Here is a 20,175-nt window from a genome sequence, read left to right as displayed (position 1 = left end):
CTCTGTCCTGCTATTATGTTCTGCGGCCATCAGTCTTGTGGATCATGTGTATACATACTAATTGATATGATATATTTTAATGTACATTTTATTATTTATGTAATTGAACTTTTGCATTAATAAATACTTATTTTTCATTGTATATGGTAAACATTTTTTCTCCGTATTTTTTGGAAGATATGCAGCAGATAAAACAGTGATTTCATCTAAATAATAGCAAGCAACCCAGTAAGTGACAAATCACAAGAATCAGTGTTTGCCCCTATAATAAGCTGCTCTCATATGGGGTAGTAATAACCTGGTGACTTATTCCCTTTAAGCCTGATGTAGTTACCTTGTGTACTGTCAGGCAGACGGCTATTGTACGGCACAGCAGTTATAATATTGTGAGACATTCCACCACACTCCTTTATTGTGCACATAGATTATCAGAAATACACACGTCTGATGTAGTCTTTATTTTTATAGTTACATTCATCTGTGACCTATGTTACTTGTAGGAAATTTCTCCCAGTTTGGGACACAGCAGATGACACGCCGTGAAGTCTTTAACCTGCCAACAGAATACAGTCAGACCAATATTACTCACTCGACAATGTCAGAGCCGTTCTTCACAGGTAATTAAAACATTAGGGTTTTTTTTTTTTTACACATCTGTTCTTGTGGCAGTTAAGTGGTGGGTGACTGATTCATTACAACCACGTTCTCAAGAGTAATCACCGAACCATCCGGCAGTCTGGTGGATCAACCTGGGTTTAATAGACATCAGAACAACTCTTCCTTAAACACAAACTATAGACTTTTATTAAGGAAGACCCTAAACTTAAAGGAACCAGACAACCCCTTTATTTATTTTCCTCATTTATATAGCGCCAGTACTTCCACAGCGCTTTACAAACCCTATTGTCCCTGTCCCCGATGGGGCTCACAATCTAAATTCCCTATCAGTATGTCTTTGGAATGTGGGAGGAAACCGGAGTACCCGGAGGAAACCCACGCAAACACGGGGAGAACATACAAACTCCTTGCAGATGTTGTCCTTGGTGGGATTTGAACCCAGGACCCCAGCGCTGCAAGGCTGCAGTGCTAACCACTGAGCCACCCGTGCTCCTTAATCACCTATCCACAGTTTAGGTTATAGCACTTCAATTGGTGGGGACACCTTTATGCCCATGCTCAACCGATTCCATGTGGGGGCTGCCGGAAACAGCAGAGTGCAGAACTCGGACAGATCCCTTAAAGAATGAATGGAGTGGTAGTCGAGAATGGAAACTGCTGCTGTAACCAAATTGGGATAAGTGCCCCATTCTGGTGATCGTTGGGGGTCCCAGAAATCTAAAAAGTAATCCCTTGTCCTGTGCATAGATGACAACCCCTTCAAGTGAATTGAAACAGTTGTGTAGCTACGACCTTGTCCCATTAGGAACAGTGTGCATATCTCCAAAGTCTGTAAACATCAATCTGTCATATGCCTTTTTTTTTTCTTTTTAAACCTCTAATAGGGATATTTCTTTTTCCTTTTGTGCACGGATAAAGTTAGTGGACTTTTTTACAACTGTACAAAATCTTTGTTTTTGTGTGTTTTTATTACTTAAGGCTGACATGGTCTTTTCTTGTTTTTCTGTTAACAGATGGCATGTCTGTTACTTCACACCGGATGGAAAGCTCCGGCACAGTTACTCAGCAAATCACCAAAGAGTACGTGACACGAACAATGGCTTCCGGAGGATCGCTCAGCAGGCAGGCGGAGCGCCAGTTCTACAATGCCTAATATTCACGACTGCCCTGGACTATGTAACCTCCTAGGTGCCTCAGTGACACATTCCCATCCCGGTGCTGCAGGAGACTCATTTGCGCTTCACATAGTCTCTTGCAAACAAGACCGTACAGCGAAGGACGGGGATATGACCGCAATATTGACGTAGGTGCTACACAAGGTACCAAATGGGAGAATTCTTCACTGTCCGCAGCAAGCTTTTCAATGTAATGCTCAATGGTTGCAATGCTTTGAGGGAAGAGATAGCGCTGACAGTACTATCCCAGCATCCTCCATTTCACTGCATGCTTTAAATCAAACTTTATTTAAACTTTTGATGCTTTGTAAATAACGTTTAAAAAAAAAAAATATATATATATATATGTCAGAAAGGGATATACACTTAAGGATATTGAGGAGGGATCTTGCTGAAATTGTAATTGCGACATAAGGGTTTTGTGTTGGTGTCTGGTACTTGGTGTTGATATAGACAATTAAAGGGAATTTGTCAGCAGGTTTTTGCGTTATAATCTGTGAGTACTATGATGTAGGAGCCAAGACCGTGATTAAAATCATGTGTCACTTACTGGGTTGTGGTTTGCGGTTTCAATACAATCAGTGTTAGATCACTACAGGGCAACTGGCCCCGTGCATTCTAGTCCAACCAATGGACCTAACAACTGGGCTCTACTATATCTGCTGCAGAGAAAACTGTTGCAGCCAGTGAACTAAGTGATACATTGCTGGAATCAGGGTCTCAGTCCCTACATCATGGTGCGGTCAGATTACATTGCAAAAACCTGCTGACCGATTCCCTTTAAGGAAATATATATTATAAGCGAACAGAAGCTATTCCAGAAATCCAGGCGCTGTTTGGTAACTACAGCTTTACTGAAGAGTCCTGACATTTCTGGTGACTACAATAAGAAGCATTAGTCAGTGAAACCAAAGAGATTCCTGATTTACACGAATTTATCAAAACTAGTAGAGTAATACCTGATAGGAGGCTGCTAGTGGCAAATCCCAACCTAACTGCATTAATGGAAGAAAAGATAACCAACAAATCAAATTTGAGATAGACACCTGATCACTTTATTTCCCAAATGGCAAATCATATTTACAATGGAAGGTTAATGTGACAAGACCCCAGATCCCGCCGATGGCTTGGTGTTGTAAAATGATGGCGATCCTCGAAATTTCTCCTACAGAAAAATAGATGTTACAATGTCATGTACAGTAGGCGTTTTCACAACTTTGAGAGGATGTACCCGAAAACATCAGTTACTTCTGGTCATGTCTGCACAAAGGCAATGGTACAGTATATAGACGTCATAAGACATTACTTCTATACCATCGCATTCTCCTATGGAAGTATGACTGTGGTGGAAATAATACGGTTTACCTTGGTTTTGTGCAGACAAGCTGTCAAGGTCCCAACCCTTTAGCGCAGAGATACCACGTTTGGTATTTAATTGAAGGTAATATGTCAATTGCTAAAGCAAAGTACTGTAAGCACTGCAAATCTACCGGATGTGAGAGAGAATGGAAGCAATGCACGGCACATAGGAATGGCTATTAGGCCGGGGTCACAAAAGCGAATATTCTCTCATGCCTGAAAATCGGGCCTATATGCCAATGACCCTCGGATCAAACTCTGTCACAGTTTTATCCGAGTGTCACCTTAGTGTGATCTGATTCTTTCATATGAGAGAATCGCAGCACAGGTGTGTGGAAGATGGAGAATAAAATTTCTCCAGTGACTGTGCGAGGACATCGAGTGCAGTCCGATTTTTCACTCGCACCCATAGACTTGAACGGGCGAGTGCCAGAAGATCAGCAGATGCACTCACAGCATGCTGCCATTGTTTTCTCATGCGAAATCGGAAGGCGAAAAAAAAATTAAACAAATTGCAGATCTGCACTGCTCCATGGTATAACATTGGTCCGAGTGCTATCTGAATTTTTATCGGATTGTACTCATCAGATTTGTTTGCACTTGTGGGAGTGAACCCGTAGACTAGTGAGCAGGTGACAGAGGGCTGTAACTTACACACAAAACCAACATTGCTCAATAAAAAGGACAATGCTTACAATTGGATGATGCACTTTCATAATAATGCAAATTATCTGTAAGAATGTTTAGGGCCACTGGTGTACATATTTTATATATATTGAGACAGTTGTCCACAGTTAGTGCACGCCGCCTGTTTACAAACTGTTGCCATCTTTAAAGCAGGTGTAACTTTTGTAATAATAAAAGCATTTTCATACAATTCTCTTACCGATTCCTGCATTGTTACTTAACCCTTGGGAAGTAGGCCTATACGTCTTTGTCAGTCACCTTAATTTGTTGTTTGGTCCTTTCGGCGACAGAAGTCTCCAATAAGGTCACTGTACAACCTCCAAAGCCTCCACCTGTCATGCGGCTGCCGTAAACACCCGGAATTTCTACCGCTACTGAAACCAACTCATCTAGTTCTGGACAACTGACCTCATAATCATCCCTGCAAATACGGGAAAAAAAAAAAAAGTCCTTAAGTGACTTGAGAGACCCAACAGCCACATCAGGGTTAAGGACTCATCGGAAGCTAAACAGAAGACAAGAAGTAGTGGTAAAAATCACATTATCATGGCTGGTGTACCAATACAAAATAAAAAAATACAGCGCCACTTTCCATATTGACCACGTGGTGGTAGGACTTGATAAATACTTGCAGTTTTGGAAACATTTGACATCTCTAAGAGTGCTTCACATTGCACTTTTGTCCATGTTTATTGGTCTCATTGGAGCTTACATACACATCCAGCGCAAAACGGGATTCGGACATATGAGACGACAGAGTGAAAGTGCACCGTCTTCAGGCGTATATGCTTAATTGAGTCAGACACCTGTCCCATCTCCAGTATGCGTATATATGCCCAGAAAAGATGCACGGTAGAGCGCACGTTCACTGTCTCCACCATTAAAGTCTATGGCTCGTTTTGCGTGTGTGTGTTGTATATTTGGATGCATGCTCCGAAGGACCAATGAACGTGGACAAAAGCGCAATGTGAAAGCATCCTAATTGATACGTCAGTCAAGTTATACAGCTGTGTAGGATCAATTTACATAGGGCTAGTATTAGGACAAAATAGCTTGGGGACATTAAAAACAAGAACATTTTGTTCTGATACATCCCTCAATATAACCAGGATCTGGGCCTTAACCTGCCAGGTGTGTTAGGCTAGTTTCATACTAGCATATGGCCGAGGTGCGGAGGGCTGCGGACTTACTCTGTGAAGCTCCGCCCCCTGCCGCGCCTCTGTCGGCATGTGGCCTGCGTACTCTATCTTTAGCATTGGGTACGCAGGCCGTGCCGATGAATGCAGATGCCTCCGCATGCGTCGTTTTGACGGTGCGGCAGCCTGTACCAAACTCAGCATTTTGGTGCGCTTGCCGCTCTGTCAAGACACATGCAGAGCCATCTGCATTCATCGGCACGGTCTGCGTACCCAATGCTAAAGATAGAGTACGCAGGCCGCATGCCGACAGAGGCGGTGCGGCAGGGGGCGGAGCTTCACGGAGGAAGTCCGCAGCCCCTTGCACCTCGGCCATAAAACTAGCCTTACACAGAAGACATCTGGCTGTGCCAGAAGTGACTGACAATCAATAGTATTATGAGTAGCAGTAGTGTTGCATTATACTGAGCAGAGGACTCAGTGCTGGACCCTGGGAGGGTAAATAAAGTACAATTCGTTTTTGTTTTCTTTAACCAACTGCAGCTATGAGACAGATTTTTCCAAATTTACAAAACCACTTTAAGTGTCTAATTTTAACTTTGCACAGGATCCATCTAGAGCAGTGGTCCCCAACCTTTTTTGCACCAGGGACCGGTTTCAAGCAAGACCATTCTTCCATGGCCCGGCAGGGCGGGGATGGAGGTGTGGCAGGGGTGGGGCTTTGGTCATAAGGGGGCGGGGCTATGGACACGGTTGTAGTGTAGCAGTGCATACTTATAATTAAATAACATTTATAATGTGACTCAACTCACCATAGGTTTTGAATAAGTGCTCCATCACCCCCTTCTCCCCATCATTGCCTTCACCCCATCACTCCCTTCTCCCCATCATTGCCTTGACCCCATCACTCCCTTCTCCCCATCATTGCCTTCACCCCATCACTCCCTTCTCCCCATCATTGCCTTCACCCCATCACTGCCATCTCTCCATCATTGCCTTCACCCCCTTCTCCCCATCATTGCCTTCACCCCCTTCTCCCCATCATTGCCTTCACCCCATCACTCCCTTCTCCCCATCATTGCCTTCACCCCATCACTGCCATCTCTCCATCATTGCCTTCACCCCATCACTCCCTTCTCCCCATCATTGCCTTCACCCCATCACTGCCATCTCTCCATCATTGCCTTCACCCCATCACTCCCTTCTCCCCATCATTGCCTTCACCCCATCACTGCCATCTCTCCATCATTGCCTTCACCCCATCACTCCCTTCTCCCCATCATTGCCTTCACCCCATCACTCCCTTCTCCCCATCATTGCCTTCACCCCATCACTCCCCTCTCCCCATCACTCCCTTCTCCCCATCATTGCCTTCACCCCATCACTCCCTTCTCCCCATCATTGCCTTCACCCCATCACTCCCTTCTCCCCATCATTGCCTTCACCCCATCACTCCCTTCTCCCCATCATTGCCTTCACCCCATCACTCCCCTCTCCCCATCATTGCCTTCACCCCATCACTGCTGTCTCCCCATCATTGCCTTCACCCCATCACTCCCCTATCCCCATCATTGCCTTCACCCCATCATTGCCTTCACCCCATCACTCCCCTCTCCCCATCATTGCCTTCACCCCATCACTGCTGTCTCCCCATCATTGCCTTCACCCCATCACTCCCTTCTCCCCATCATTGCCTTCACCCCATCACTGCTGTCTCCCCATCATTGCCTTCACCCCATCACTGCTGTCTCCCCATCATTGCCTTCACCCCATCACTGCTGTCTCCCCATCATTGCCTTCACCCCATCACTCCCCTCTCCCCATCATTGCCTTCACCCCATCACTCCCCTCTCCCCATCACTGCCTTCTCCCCATCACTGCCTTCACCCCATCATTGCCTTCACCCCATCATTGCCTTCACCCCATCACTGCTGTCTCCCCATCACTGCTGTCTCCCCATCACTCCCCTCTCCCCATCATTGCCTTCACCCCATCACTGCCATCTCTTCATCATTGCCTTCACCCCATCACTGCTGTCTCCCCATCATTGCCTTCACCCCATCACTGCCATCTCTTCATCATTGCCTTCACCCCATCACTGCTGTGTCCCCATCACTGCCTTCTCCCCATCACTCCCCTCTCCCCATCATTGCCTTCACCCCATCACTGCCTTCACCCCATCACTGCCATCTCTTCATCATTGCCTTCACCCCATCACTGCTGTCTCCCCATCATTGCCTTCACCCCATCACTGCTGTCTCCCCATCATTGCCTTCACCCCATCACTGCTGTCTCCCCATCACTCCCCTCTCCCCATCACTCCCCTCATGGCCTTCTCCTCATGTCCCCATCTCCTCCAGGGCCAGGCTACACAAACACAGACCAACGCACACACACACACACACACACACAGACATACATACACACACATTATACATACACACACACAGACACATTATACATACACACACACAGACACATTATACATACACACACACAGACACATTATACATACACACACAGACACCACCTCTCTCCTCTCACCTGCCCGCCGCCCGCGCTTCCTCGCTCTGACACAGCAGCGGCGCGCTCCTCTCTGTGTCAATCAGACAGGAAGCGCGGGCGGCGGGCAGGAAGCTGGACGGGTCCTTGCAGCTCCGCTCCTGCTATTCCCTCTTGCAGGCAGCGGAGCTGCTTGGATCGCTCCCTGGCCGCCGCTAAGAACTGCTGCGTGCCGCCCCAGTCCCCGCTACGCCACTGACCGCCCCTGGCTCCCCTTGTGTCCGCGGACCGGCAAGGGCACTACAGCGGCCCGGTGCTGGGCCGCGGACCGGCGGTTGGGGACCCCTGATCTAGAGTTTTCAGTACATCAAGATATTAGGGTACTTACCATATAATCTCTTTCTCATAGCCTTCACTGGATGCCACAAGTAGTATGCACTATATCCTTCCACCTACTGTAAAAGCTGACCCTACAATGTATCTTAGAAAAGAAGCCGACTCTCCCCCAACAAGGTACACCTAGGCAGCCGACATCTGACTATTCAGTTAGTGCAAAAACAGGAGGATGAGAAAAGTCACCACCACTTAAAACACCCATCATCTGGCGCTTCTCCAGATGGAATAGATTGCTAAGAGGAAAAAAGTGGAGAGGTTACTTCCTAAACTAACCTATTCAAGGTAAAGACAGGTCTGAGACTCAAGTCGGTCTTCAATGTGACACTAAGCCAAGCTGAAGAGCTGGGTGTCGGCTGCCCAGGTGTAGCCTGTTGAGGAGCAGTCAGCTTTTTTTCTAACATGTAATGTTAGCGTCAGCCACCACGTAGCAGCATATAACCAAGAGTGATGAGCGAACGTGCGCAGATAATAGAGTATCTTCGGTGTGCTCGAATAATATGTTTGAGTCTCTGCGGCTGCATGTTTTGTGGCTGTTAGACAGCTGCAACACATGCAAGGATTGCCTAACAAACCGGTAATCCCCACGTGTTGATACTGTCTAAGTCGCAGAGTCATGCAGCCGCAGAGACTCAAACATATTCGAGCACGCCAAAGATGCTCAGATAATACGTTATACGAGCAACGACTCCTGTGTCTTCCAATGAAGAGTCTCAGAATTACTAGTATATGGCTTTTTAATGGCACTTAGGGTAGAGTTCAATACTCCAAAATTGTGCTGCAACAATAACAAGTATGGAATTGCAATAATAAATTCATAGCTAAACATTCACCTTCATTGCGTCTTACCTCAACGAGTTGTGACTCGCCACCATTAATTTACCGAACAATTGGTAATCACCGTTCTCTAAAGCTTCGGCCGCCTTAGTTGTGCGCTCTATTTCGGTGATGACATGGCGAGCTCGCCTGAAGCAGACCTCACTAAGACTGTCCTTGTTGGCTAAAACAATACATTATAGGATATAAACATCAACAGGGTGAGTTTTCTTTCCTCGGCTCTCCATCAACCCACTTACCTTTCAGATCTTCCATGGTGGCATCCCTCAAACTTTCTTTTCCAAGAGCCTTTGCCGCCTCCTCGCACTGCTTCCTGCGTGTAGGGTACTCGCTGCCTGTTAGTTCGTGGCGTACATTAGAGTTTGTGATGAGAACAGACAACTTGGGATCTGTCAGAGGAAGCAGTTTTACTTCCAAAGACCTGAAAAATAGAGGGACAGTAAAGGCCCCGTCACAAAAAGATGCACCAGCGATCCCGACAACGATACGACCTTGTCGTGATCGCTGGTGCATCGCTACATGATCGCTGGTGAGCTGCCAAACAGGCAGCTTCACCAGCGATCAGCACCAGCGAAGACGCTGGTATCTAAGGTAAATATTGAGTTACTAAGCGGCGCGCGTCACTTTTTTTTACCTGATGTGTACATTAGAAACCTGTGTGCTTGCGCCGGGAGCTGCAGGTACACATCGGGTAACTAAGTGACGCGCGCCGCTTAGTAACCCTATATTTACCTTAGAGACCAGCTCCCAGTGCCTGCTTAGAGCGCTGGGAGCCTCGCTGATCTCTCGCTGCCACATGCAGCGATGCGCGCTGGCCAGCGGGAGAGCAACGATGAAAAAATGGCCCAGGCCGATCGAGCGCGATCAGCGATACCCGGCAGGGGGGCCGGTCGCTGTGGCGTCACAAAATCAGCGATCTCGCTAGTGAGATCGCTGTGTGTGACGGGGCCTTTAGGGATTTTTTTTAATTGAAGGATACTAAGTATACAAAAAAATAACAAGAAAGAATTATAACTGCACAGATCTAACATCACAGTCACAACAAAGGAAGTAAAGTGTAGTCACACTGAAGTATAATAGTACATAGTATAATAGCCATTTACAGTGTAAGATTACAACAAAAGGGATTTAGATTTACTCTGCACGATTATAGGGTCATATCACCGTACAGGAACATACAATGATATGCGGTACAATGCACAAGTCCCAAGCAATCAGTGTTAATGTTTGTATACTGTAGTGAAGGCATCAATAGAAATTGATGGCAGCCATGTACTGTTAAGGCCCCGTCTCACAATTGCTAGCGAGATCGCTGATGCGTCACCAATTTGTGATGCAACAGCGATCTCGCCACATGTGACACGCAGCGGCGACCGGCCCCCCTGCTGGATATCGCTGATCGTGCTCGAATGTCCTTGACCATTTTTTCATCGTCAGCATCCTGCTGGCCAGCGCGCATCGCTGTGTTTGACGCCGATGAGCGACCTCGTTACGCAGAACTCAGGGATGCAGGCTGGAATCGTTCAGAATAGCTGCTGTGTGACAACGCACCAGCGATCCTTACCAGGTCGTATCGTTGTCAGGATCGCTGGAGCGTCGTTGAAGAGATCTGCCTGTTTGGCAGCTTACTAGCGACCATGTAGCGACGCACCAGCGATCCTTACCAGGTCGTATTGTCGGGATCGCTGGTGCGTCGCTATGTGAAATGGGACCCTTAGGCTGGGGAACCGTGCAGCCCCAACCTAACAGTAACCAGGGCCACTGATAAAGAGGTAGAGGTTTTCCTTATACTCTTGCCTTTATGTTCTCATCTGCATTGATTGCTCTACTGAGATACTTTGCAAACACCAACAAAATTGCCAGAGAAAGGTAGCACAGAACGCTCTGCATTTTTGTCTGGCAAAATAATGGCCGCCCTGACAAAAATCTGACAGATCTCATTATAGTCAATAGGATTTTCTGTCATACATGGATTCAAGCAATGCCTTTATTTTTGTTTTTCTAATTTTGATAAGACAAATTGAAACAACATAGCAGATGTGGTAATATTCTGACAATGAACATACATAAAGAACAACACATTACAGTTTGAAACTAGCATAATAGAGGTTTGTATAAAGCCAGGAACTAACCTGCAGTCAATGAGCAGAGCGTGGCCATCTTCTCCCATGACAGATATAAACTGGTCCATGATCCCACAAGGCACGCCAGGAAACGTATGTTCAGCTTTCTGACAGGCCAGCGCCTTCTGAACAAGATCGCCATCATCTGAGCACACAACACAAACCAGGAACGATTGGGGTAGAAAAATGTAAGACTAAAAAGTGTGAAAGGCATCCATGTGACATGACCCTAATGCCAAAGAGACAGTCAGATCCTACAGTAATCTTTACACTCGGGCTACACTGCGAAATGTGCCGTGTGACAGCAATTCTCTGACAAGGTATATATTGACTTGTTACCCTTTCTACTTAGTAACCCCAATTATGTGCTACTAATTTAAGGACAATTTTGGTATTTATTACACAAATATTGCATTTCTGTGGGCTTCAGGTTCTGCAATGAGTGTGACAAACACCGGAACGGACGCTCACATACAGTTCTTATGGCGGTATAGTGGAAACATACGTCACGTTGCAAGTTTCTCACACAGTGGAGGCTGCAACATGTGAATGCAGCCTTTATGTACACAACATGGATGTTCTAACCTTGGCACAGCTGTTGCAAGAAGGAATAGGAAGCAACTTCTAGAGACGCAGAGCTGGACAGACCTCCGCCCAACGGGACACTGCTGGCAATCACTGCATTAAATCCAGGAATGGGGCCAGCTGAGAAAACAAAGAGAAATCTCATCGACATACCTGTAGTAAATGTATTCTGGCACAGAAGTAGTCAGAAATAGTGTCATAGAGAAAAAAAAATAAACCCATTAAGACATCTCCAGAGAGGCGACATGTCACCCGCACATTGAACATATGGGATTGATTGTGGCTGGGAAAGAGCAAAAATATTTTTAACAGGAAAGTAAGCAAGCTGACATTTCCATCTCCATTCAAGTAGGGACCTTCTGCTATTAACAGGTAATTACAGCTGGGAAGAAGACACCAAGGCTAAGATTTGTTTATGCAGAGGCAGGGAAGTCCGTTTCTAAATCAATGAGTTTCCTCTTATCAAAGAATTGTTCTGAGACACTTTGGAACCACTGGTCGGTGATGAATATTGAGGTCTGCATAGATCTGATATTTAAGGGAGATATATTTTCAGCATCATGGCAAGGGGACAAACAAAGCATTCACTCACATCTCTGTAAGGTCATTCTAACCCCTCCAACTTAATAATGGTCCATTGGATGCTACTATCCAGGCCATGTTTTGTCTCTATATAAAGGTAAAATCGTGATATTAGAAACATGACGACAATATCTACCGACTGGGACCTCCGGGGGGGGGGGGGGATATCCTGTAAGCTGGGGTTATAAAAAAAAATTCTAACAGACCAAGCACATCCCACAACCAGCCCCCACATGAGATCACCAAGGAGAGGGTTACGTGGGTGTAATTCTGATCTAATAAAAAGAAATTTGGTTTGGTCATTAGTCCGTCCTGAAAAGGTATAGCTTGTGGTGAGTTCTGTCCGTTCTCCTAAGGAGTACTTCCCTCCACTAAGCTCTGACATACAGGTTTAGGACTTTTATTTCGTTATTCCTTTTCACTACATGTAATTATACACACAGTATTGTCTTGTTCCCGTTTTGTATCATCTCTGTATATTTTTTTTTTTAAAGCACTGCCTACCTTTTTGGAATCAGCATCTAAATTGTAATAATTCTGTCCGTGTTGTTCTGTAAACCCCACCCCTGAAGTTATACGCCACCTGTAACGGGCGTCCAATTGGCCTCTATAAACGATTGTTGGTGGACGTACCAGGGTGTGTATATATGTATATTTATTGGAGGCAGCGGAGTTGCGCTCCCCTGACAAACTGGTGACTGCGGTGGGATCTGTGTGATCTCTCCAGTGTCATCTGCGACAAAGTGGTTTCAGTGGTGGAATCTGCTCGACCATCCCGGCTGTTATCCTTCACAACTGGTGGCAGCGGTGGGATCTCCACGGCCGCCTCAGTTGTAATCCTTGACATACAGTATATCCAAAAATGGTGTAATGCATTCTATTTCATCAGTTACGGCAGCCAATAACTTCAATACAGGCGAGTCACCGTGATGATCCTGCAGAAGATCCAGCTTTCTAGATCCCCCAACAAACCACTGAAGTTGCTGTGGTCAGCCAGACTTTAGCATACAAGTACCACTATCATGGTCTGGGGTCCACGTTGGTCACCTGAGGCAGCCGGACCAAGGTAATGGGATTCTTTTTGCGCATCTCTGTTGGCAGCCTTTCGTATGAATGGCCATCCAATAATACATGCATCGCCCAAATCTGCTACATGAAGCAGCTTGTTAGCAGCCATCTGACTGATTCCGAGGCAACAAGTCTCCCCCATTATTGGAAATGGCAGAAAACAGAGGCAAAACGGAAGATCGTTTCCTTGTCTTTTGGTTTCAATCACACTGTCGCAGTAATTCTGACCTCTATCTGGCTTACCTCGGTAGTGCTGAATAACCCCTTTGACATAGTTAACCCATTTTGGAACTCCAGGAGTTAGAGGTCGATCCTCACTTGGAGCCTCAAATATCACTTTGTGCGGCTCATCAGCGCCCTCTGCTGTAGTAACAATGCAAATCTTTCCATCATCCCGGGGGCTCCCAACTATGACTGTTCTGAGAGGTAGGGCCTGTGTAGAAGCACAGTGATCAGCACGTATCATGTCCTGTCCAGTTACACCCACCGTATAATAATCCCCTTTCACCACTACTGTCCACCTACACTCCAATGATTACCTCCAGAATCCTTGTGTTGTCACATGACTCCCCGCCACCCAATCATTACGAGTTACAGAAATGCCAGCACTTTAAAGCCGATCTGTCATTAGATATTGTAGGGGCCCCATAACATGTATAGTGGATGGATAGGGCACTACTAGGCACAGAAAAACAACGGGCCAGTGTTAAGTCAGTGACGCGGTCTCTTCATGTCCAGGATCAGTGAGGGTCTGGCAGGAATAACCCTTTAAGAACCAGCCTATTTTGGGCTATCATGGCAGAATTGTCCATATTCTTTTTACCACGACATTATGGGAATAATAACTGGTAGAATTCTGACTTCTGGCACAACCACCAAAGCGGATCACCCATGGAGATGGACGTGCGGCACGTCTTTCCAGACCGCAGCATGGCAATTTCTCTTATGGAGGCGCTTGTCTCCGCAAGAAAAATTACATCAATAGAAATCTATTGGACGTGGCGAATCCGCATGATTCAGTGACTATGCTAGTTCTGGATCGTGGGCACCCGGCCTTAGGATTACCATCAAAATAATGGTTCTGGAGTTACTGTGTCTTAAAGAGGTTGTCTGGCGAAGTCACGTCATCATCCATCCACAGGAGCGGTGCGGACTGCTGCGCTCAGAGTCGGCCACTTCTATCCTCATTACAGGGTCTGCGGTGAACACGCTCGATCATTGCTCCATTCATTCTCTATGGGGCTGCAGAGCACCAAGTTTCTGGGTTTCTCCTCCCCCCCCCCCCCCAACAGCCCCATAGAGAATGAAGGCGAGGCGGTGGGCATCCAACCTGCTGCTCCATTTGTCCCTGGGATAAGGTTCCCCGGCCTGCAGACCGGTGCTGTCCTGTGGATAGGAGATCATTTCTTCTTACTGGACAGCCCCTTTAAGAAAACTCAGGCCACAGTAATGATTGCTGCAGTCATGGCCGCTATGCATTATTACATGGGTGGACTAGCACAGACTCCACCAGGGCCGGACTGGGACCAAAAAGCAGCCCTGGCACGAAAAAAATTCACCAGCCCACATACAATGAATGTCCTCACTGCACACACACACACACACACACACACACACACACACACACACACACACACACACTACAGATACTGCGCACACTACAGATACCGCACACACACTACAGCTACAGCACACACACACACACACACACACACACACACACTACAGCGCACACACACTACAGCTACCGCGCACACACGCACACACACTACAGATACCGCGCGCGCGCACACTACAGATACCGCGCGCGCGCACACTACAGATACCGCGCGCGCGCACACTACAGATACCGCGCGCGCACTACAGATACCGCACGCGCGCACACTACAGATACCGCACGCGCGCACACTACAGATACCGCACGCGCGCACACTACAGATACCGCACGCGCGCACACTACAGATACCGCACACACGCGCACACTACAGATACCGCACACACGCGCACACTACAGATACCGCACACACGCGCACACTACAGATACCGCACACACGCGCACACTACAGATACCGCACACACACACACACACTACAGATACCGCACACACACACACACACACACACACACTACAGATACCGCACACACACACACACACTACAGCTACCGCACACACACACACTACAGCTACCGCACACACACACACTACAGCTACCGCACACACGCACACACACTACAGCTACCGCACACACACACACTACAGCTACCGCACACACACACACTACAGATACCGCACACACACACACTACAGATACCGCACACACACACACTACAGATACCGCACACACACACACTACAGATACCGCACACACACACACTACAGATACCGCACACACACACACTACAGATACCGCACACACACACACTACAGATACCGCACACACACACACTACAGATACCGCACACCCGCACACACTACAGATACCGCACACCCGCACACACACACACACTACAGATACCGCACACACACACACACACTACAGATACCGCACACACACACACACACACTACAGATACCGCGCACACACACACACACACACACACACTACAGATACCGCACACGCACACACACACACACCAGATACCGCACACGCACACACACACACCAGATACCGCACACGCACACACACACACCAGATACCGCACACGCACACACACACACCAGATACCGCACACGCACACACACACACCAGATACCGCACACGCACACACACTACAGATACCGCACACACACACACACTACAGATACCGCACACACACACACACTACAGATACCGCACACACACACACTACAGATACCGCACACACACACACTACAGATACCGCACACACACACTACAGATACCGCACACACACACACACACACTACAGATACCGCACACACACACACACACACTACAGATACCGCACACACACACACACTACAGATACCGCACACACACACTACAGATACCGCACACACACACACACACTACAGATACCGCACACACACACACACACACTACAGATACCGCACACACACACACACACACTACAGATACCACACACACACACACACACACACACACACACACACACTACAGATACCGCACACACACACACTACAGATACCGCACACACACTACAGATACCGCACACACACTACAGATACCGCACACACACACACACTACAGATACCACACACACACACTACAGATACCGCACACACACACACACTACAGATACCACACACACTACAGATACCGCACACACTACAGATACCGCACACACACACACACTACAGATACCGCACACACACACACTACAGCTACCGCACACACACACACTACAGCTACAGCGCACACACACACTACAGCTACAGCGCACACACACACTACAGATACCCCACACACACTACAGATACCGCACACACACACACACACTACAGATACCACACACACACACTACAGATACCGCACACACACTACAGATACCGCACACACACTACAGATACCGCACACACACTACAGATACCGCACACACACTACAGATACCGCACACACACTACAGATACCACACACACACACTACAGATACCGCGCACACACACACACTACAGATACCGCGCACACACACACACTACAGATACCACGCACACACACACACTACAGATACCGCACACACACTACAGATACTGCGCACACACACACACTACAGATACCGCACACACACACACACACTACAGATACCGCACACACACACACACACACTACAGATACCGCACACACACACACACACTACAGATACCGCACACACACACACACACTACAGATACCGCACACACACACACACACACTACAGATACCGCACACACACACTACAGATACCGCACACACACACACTACAGATACCGCACACACACACACTACAGATACTGCGCGCACACACACACACTACAGATACCGCGCACACACACACACTACAGATACCACACACACACTACAGATACCGCACACACACACACACTACAGATACCGCACACACACTACAGATACCGCACACACACACACACTACAGATACCGCACACACACTACAGATACCGCACACACACACACACTACAGATACCGCACACACACTACAGATACCGCACACACACTACAGATACCGCACACACACACACACCGCACAGACAAGCATTACACACTTACATACTACAGATACCACACACAAGTATTACTTACACACACTCTCTCTTCTGTGGTGCAGAGGTGGCTGATGTCCATATGCAGCTCCTCAGGTTCTAGTGCTCACAGCAGCTCTGTCCCCTCACCTCCCCCGATGCAGATCAGAGCAGAAGACGATGTCACCTTGCTGGCTTGAGCTGCTTCCCTAGCTCTCCCTGGAAGCACAGCACTCACAGGCAGGTACTACCTTTAATCCTGCGTGCTGCTGGCTCTCTCCACTGTTCTCTGATGCTGGTACTTTCCAGCATCAGACAGAGAGGCAGGAGTCCTGTGCGTGCTGCTGCGGCGGCCTTTTCAAACTTCTGACAAGGTCCAGTGTGCGGCGCGAGCTCTCCCGCTTGCCTGCACTGAGGAGGGCAGCAGCGGCGCACAGTCACGGACGTGGGGCACGCTCACGCACTGACGCCGGCAGATGCGGCCCTTGTCAGCGCATGCGATGAGAGGGAGCGCGCACACAGAGCCTAGTCAAAGGTTTTAAAGGGCCGGCGGCCCATTTCCTAGTTCAGAGCCACCGGCCCACCGGGAATCTGCCCGGTTCGGTATATTACCAATCCGGGCCTGGACTCCACACGTATTGCCGGTGCCGTACTTTGTGTCAGGACTTGCCGCTGCTCCGTTGCTGATAACGCTGCGCCCCCCTATAGGGCTGCGGGATAGGAGGCAGCAGTCATGTGACAGCGCACTGGTCACATGACCCAGCACTCACGGTGCCGGAGCTCTCACCATAGGCAGCACGAAGCCTCCGTTATAGTCCGTGTGCTCCCCGATCAGATTCACCCTGCCGGGGGCAAACACCGCGACCTGTGGCTCATTCCCTCCGAAGGTCTCCGCGTACACCCGCCGGGCTTCATCCTCAGGAGCGGCCATTGTTACACAGCGCACATCCGGGTGTCCGCTGACCACTCCCACTTGTAGCACGTGACCTGCAGCAGACGCTGTGCGGCGGCCAAGTTGTGCTCGTGTCCAGGAGCCTGTGGCAGTTTCTTACCGAGCATACTCATAGCTGACTACTGGGCACATGGGGGGACAGTGGCTACTGACACAACCCTGACTAGGGCTGGATTGTTCACAGGGCTAAAAACATGGTTAGGAGTTTCCCGCGCTTAAAGGGATTGTCCACTACTTGGAAAACTCCTCAAGTACTATATTCTGCCATGTAATATCAGAGCAGCCTGTGCATACCTAACTGGCGCCAGGGCTTGAGTGACATTATGTCAAGTGATCCCTGAAGCTGACCAGGTAATGCTTCACTCTCACTTCCTTTAGACAAAATTGACTCCCAGAAGAACTGCTGCGGACTTTCTCGTGTCAGTGAGGTGTGAAGGAAGGAAGAGTGACGCAGTCCCTGATTGGCTGCAGAGCTGGTGTGATAGGAGACCCTGCATTGCTGGCCGCCCCAGAGTGGGTATGGGCTGCCATTTAAGGCTGGTTTCACATTAGCGCTTTTTAAGCGCACGCACGGCCGGGGGTAGCTCCGCCCCTGAGCCGCCTCTCTGCCCGGCGTGCCCGCCCCTTGCTTGTAGCGCCGCCTCCTAGCGCACAGCGGCGCCTGCGATCGGCGCACCCTATCTTTAGCATAGGGTGCGCAGATCGTGCGCAGGCCGTGCGCTAGTTGCGCTTTGACCTGCGCTGCGCACTTTTGACGGTGCGCCGTGCGCGCCAAAATCCGAAAAGTTTGATTTTGGCGCGCACGGCGCACCGTCAAAAGTGCGCAGCGCAGGTCAAAGCGCACAATCTGCGCACCCTATGCTAAAGATAGGGTGCGCCAATCGCAGGCGCCGCTGTGCGCTAGGAGGCGGCGCTACAAGCAAGGGGCGGGCACGCCGGGCAGAGAGCCGGCTCGGGGGCGGAGCTACCCCCGGCCGTGCGTGCGCTTAAAAAGCGCTAATGTGAAACCAGCCTTACTCGGGGGAATGGAGAAGGTGTTGTCCGAGTAATGGACATAGCCCTACAGGACCGATATCAGTAAATAAATGACACCACACACTTTAATAATGGAAGAAAAGTGGCCGTGAGTTTATTTTGGGTTAATAAATAACCAAACCGTTAAATAAATAATTCCATAATATTATCCAATATTACCATACCAGAGAAACAATCCGCCCCTTAACGGGCGATTTTCCCACAATAAAACATCACGACAGATAATCTGAAAATTAGGGAGGGGGAATCTTCTTTCTTCAGGAAAATGTCTGAGGTAAAAACTGCCATGCAGGGCTTTTTATAAACACAGAAAAACCGCCAAATTTCTCCAGCCAATCCTGGCCCGTTAAAACGTCGCCAAGGAAACCAGTCAGAAACCAGATATGCCCTTCTCCACAAGCCATACTGAGGGCGCCCAGCCCACTTTTAACCCATTTTTTTTTAAATTAAAATTAAAACAAATAAATATTACGGCCCGTATGGTCATGGGACCCTCCCTTTATGTATTCCTTTATTGCGGGGGGGGGGGCTGACATGGCCCTACAGGACCGATATCAGTAAATAAAATGACACCACACAATTTAATAATGGAAGAAAAGTGGCCGTGAGTTTATTTTGGGTTAATAATAAATAAATAACCAAACCGTTAAAAGAATTCCATAAAATTATCCAATATTACCATACCAGAGAAACAATCCGCCCCTTAACGGGCGATTTTCCCAAAAGCCAGTGCTCACTGAGACATGCCCCCCCAAAACCACACAGCCACTTCTCTACCATAGAATGCAAATCCAAATTAAAAATGTCCAGTCCAATGCCGGACAAATGAACCAAGTCCTGTCTATATAAGCCCGAAATAAAACCCTCAAGCTCTGTGTGCCGAAAAGAAAAAGCATTAATCAATGG

At 48.1% G+C, this 20,175-nt stretch overlaps 2 protein-coding genes across 8 annotated transcripts in view; one reads left to right on the top strand and one right to left on the bottom strand.

Annotated features, from left to right (window-relative positions):
* ITGB4 (integrin subunit beta 4) overlaps positions 1–4,029 on the top strand; it is a 91,150-nt gene extending 87,121 nt beyond the window's left edge. For all 5 annotated transcript variants that reach the window (XM_073587937.1, XM_073587936.1, XM_073587933.1 and 2 more), the window contains 2 exons: positions 501–617; positions 1,632–4,029. In XM_073587937.1, coding sequence (XP_073444038.1) covers positions 501–617; positions 1,632–1,771 — 257 coding nt within the window. In that variant the 3' untranslated portion in view covers positions 1,772–4,029. The remainder of the gene's footprint in view (positions 1–500; positions 618–1,631) is intronic.
* Positions 2,826–18,286, bottom strand: GALK1 (galactokinase 1). 3 transcript variants are annotated; one of them, XM_073587940.1, is made up of 8 exons: positions 18,070–18,286; positions 13,309–13,498; positions 11,416–11,535; positions 10,840–10,975; positions 8,947–9,128; positions 8,720–8,870; positions 4,039–4,260; positions 2,826–2,958 (listed from the first exon to the last, which is right to left on the bottom strand). In XM_073587940.1, the coding sequence occupies exons 1-7, from the start codon at positions 18,211–18,213 to the stop codon at positions 4,077–4,079; spliced, it is 1,107 nt and encodes a 368-aa protein (XP_073444041.1). In that variant the 5' UTR covers positions 18,214–18,286; the 3' UTR covers positions 2,826–2,958; positions 4,039–4,076. The 3 variants fall into 3 exon arrangements, with proteins under 3 accessions (XP_073444041.1, XP_073444040.1, XP_073444042.1); XM_073587939.1 differs by having other exon boundaries at positions 4,098–4,260; positions 18,070–18,284; XM_073587941.1 differs by lacking the exon at positions 18,070–18,286 and adding an exon at positions 17,344–17,930 and having other exon boundaries at positions 4,098–4,260.
* Between the last annotated feature and the right edge of the window lie 1,889 nt (positions 18,287–20,175).

This window comes from Dendrobates tinctorius, unplaced genomic scaffold, assembly GCF_039654945.1.
Source record: "Dendrobates tinctorius isolate UK_male_01 unplaced genomic scaffold, ASM3965494v1 ptg000103l, whole genome shotgun sequence".
Lineage (NCBI taxonomy): Eukaryota > Metazoa > Chordata > Amphibia > Anura > Dendrobatidae > Dendrobates > Dendrobates tinctorius.
The sequence above is the reverse complement of the archived record's forward strand: the minus strand, read 5'-3'. Positions and strand labels throughout refer to the sequence as shown.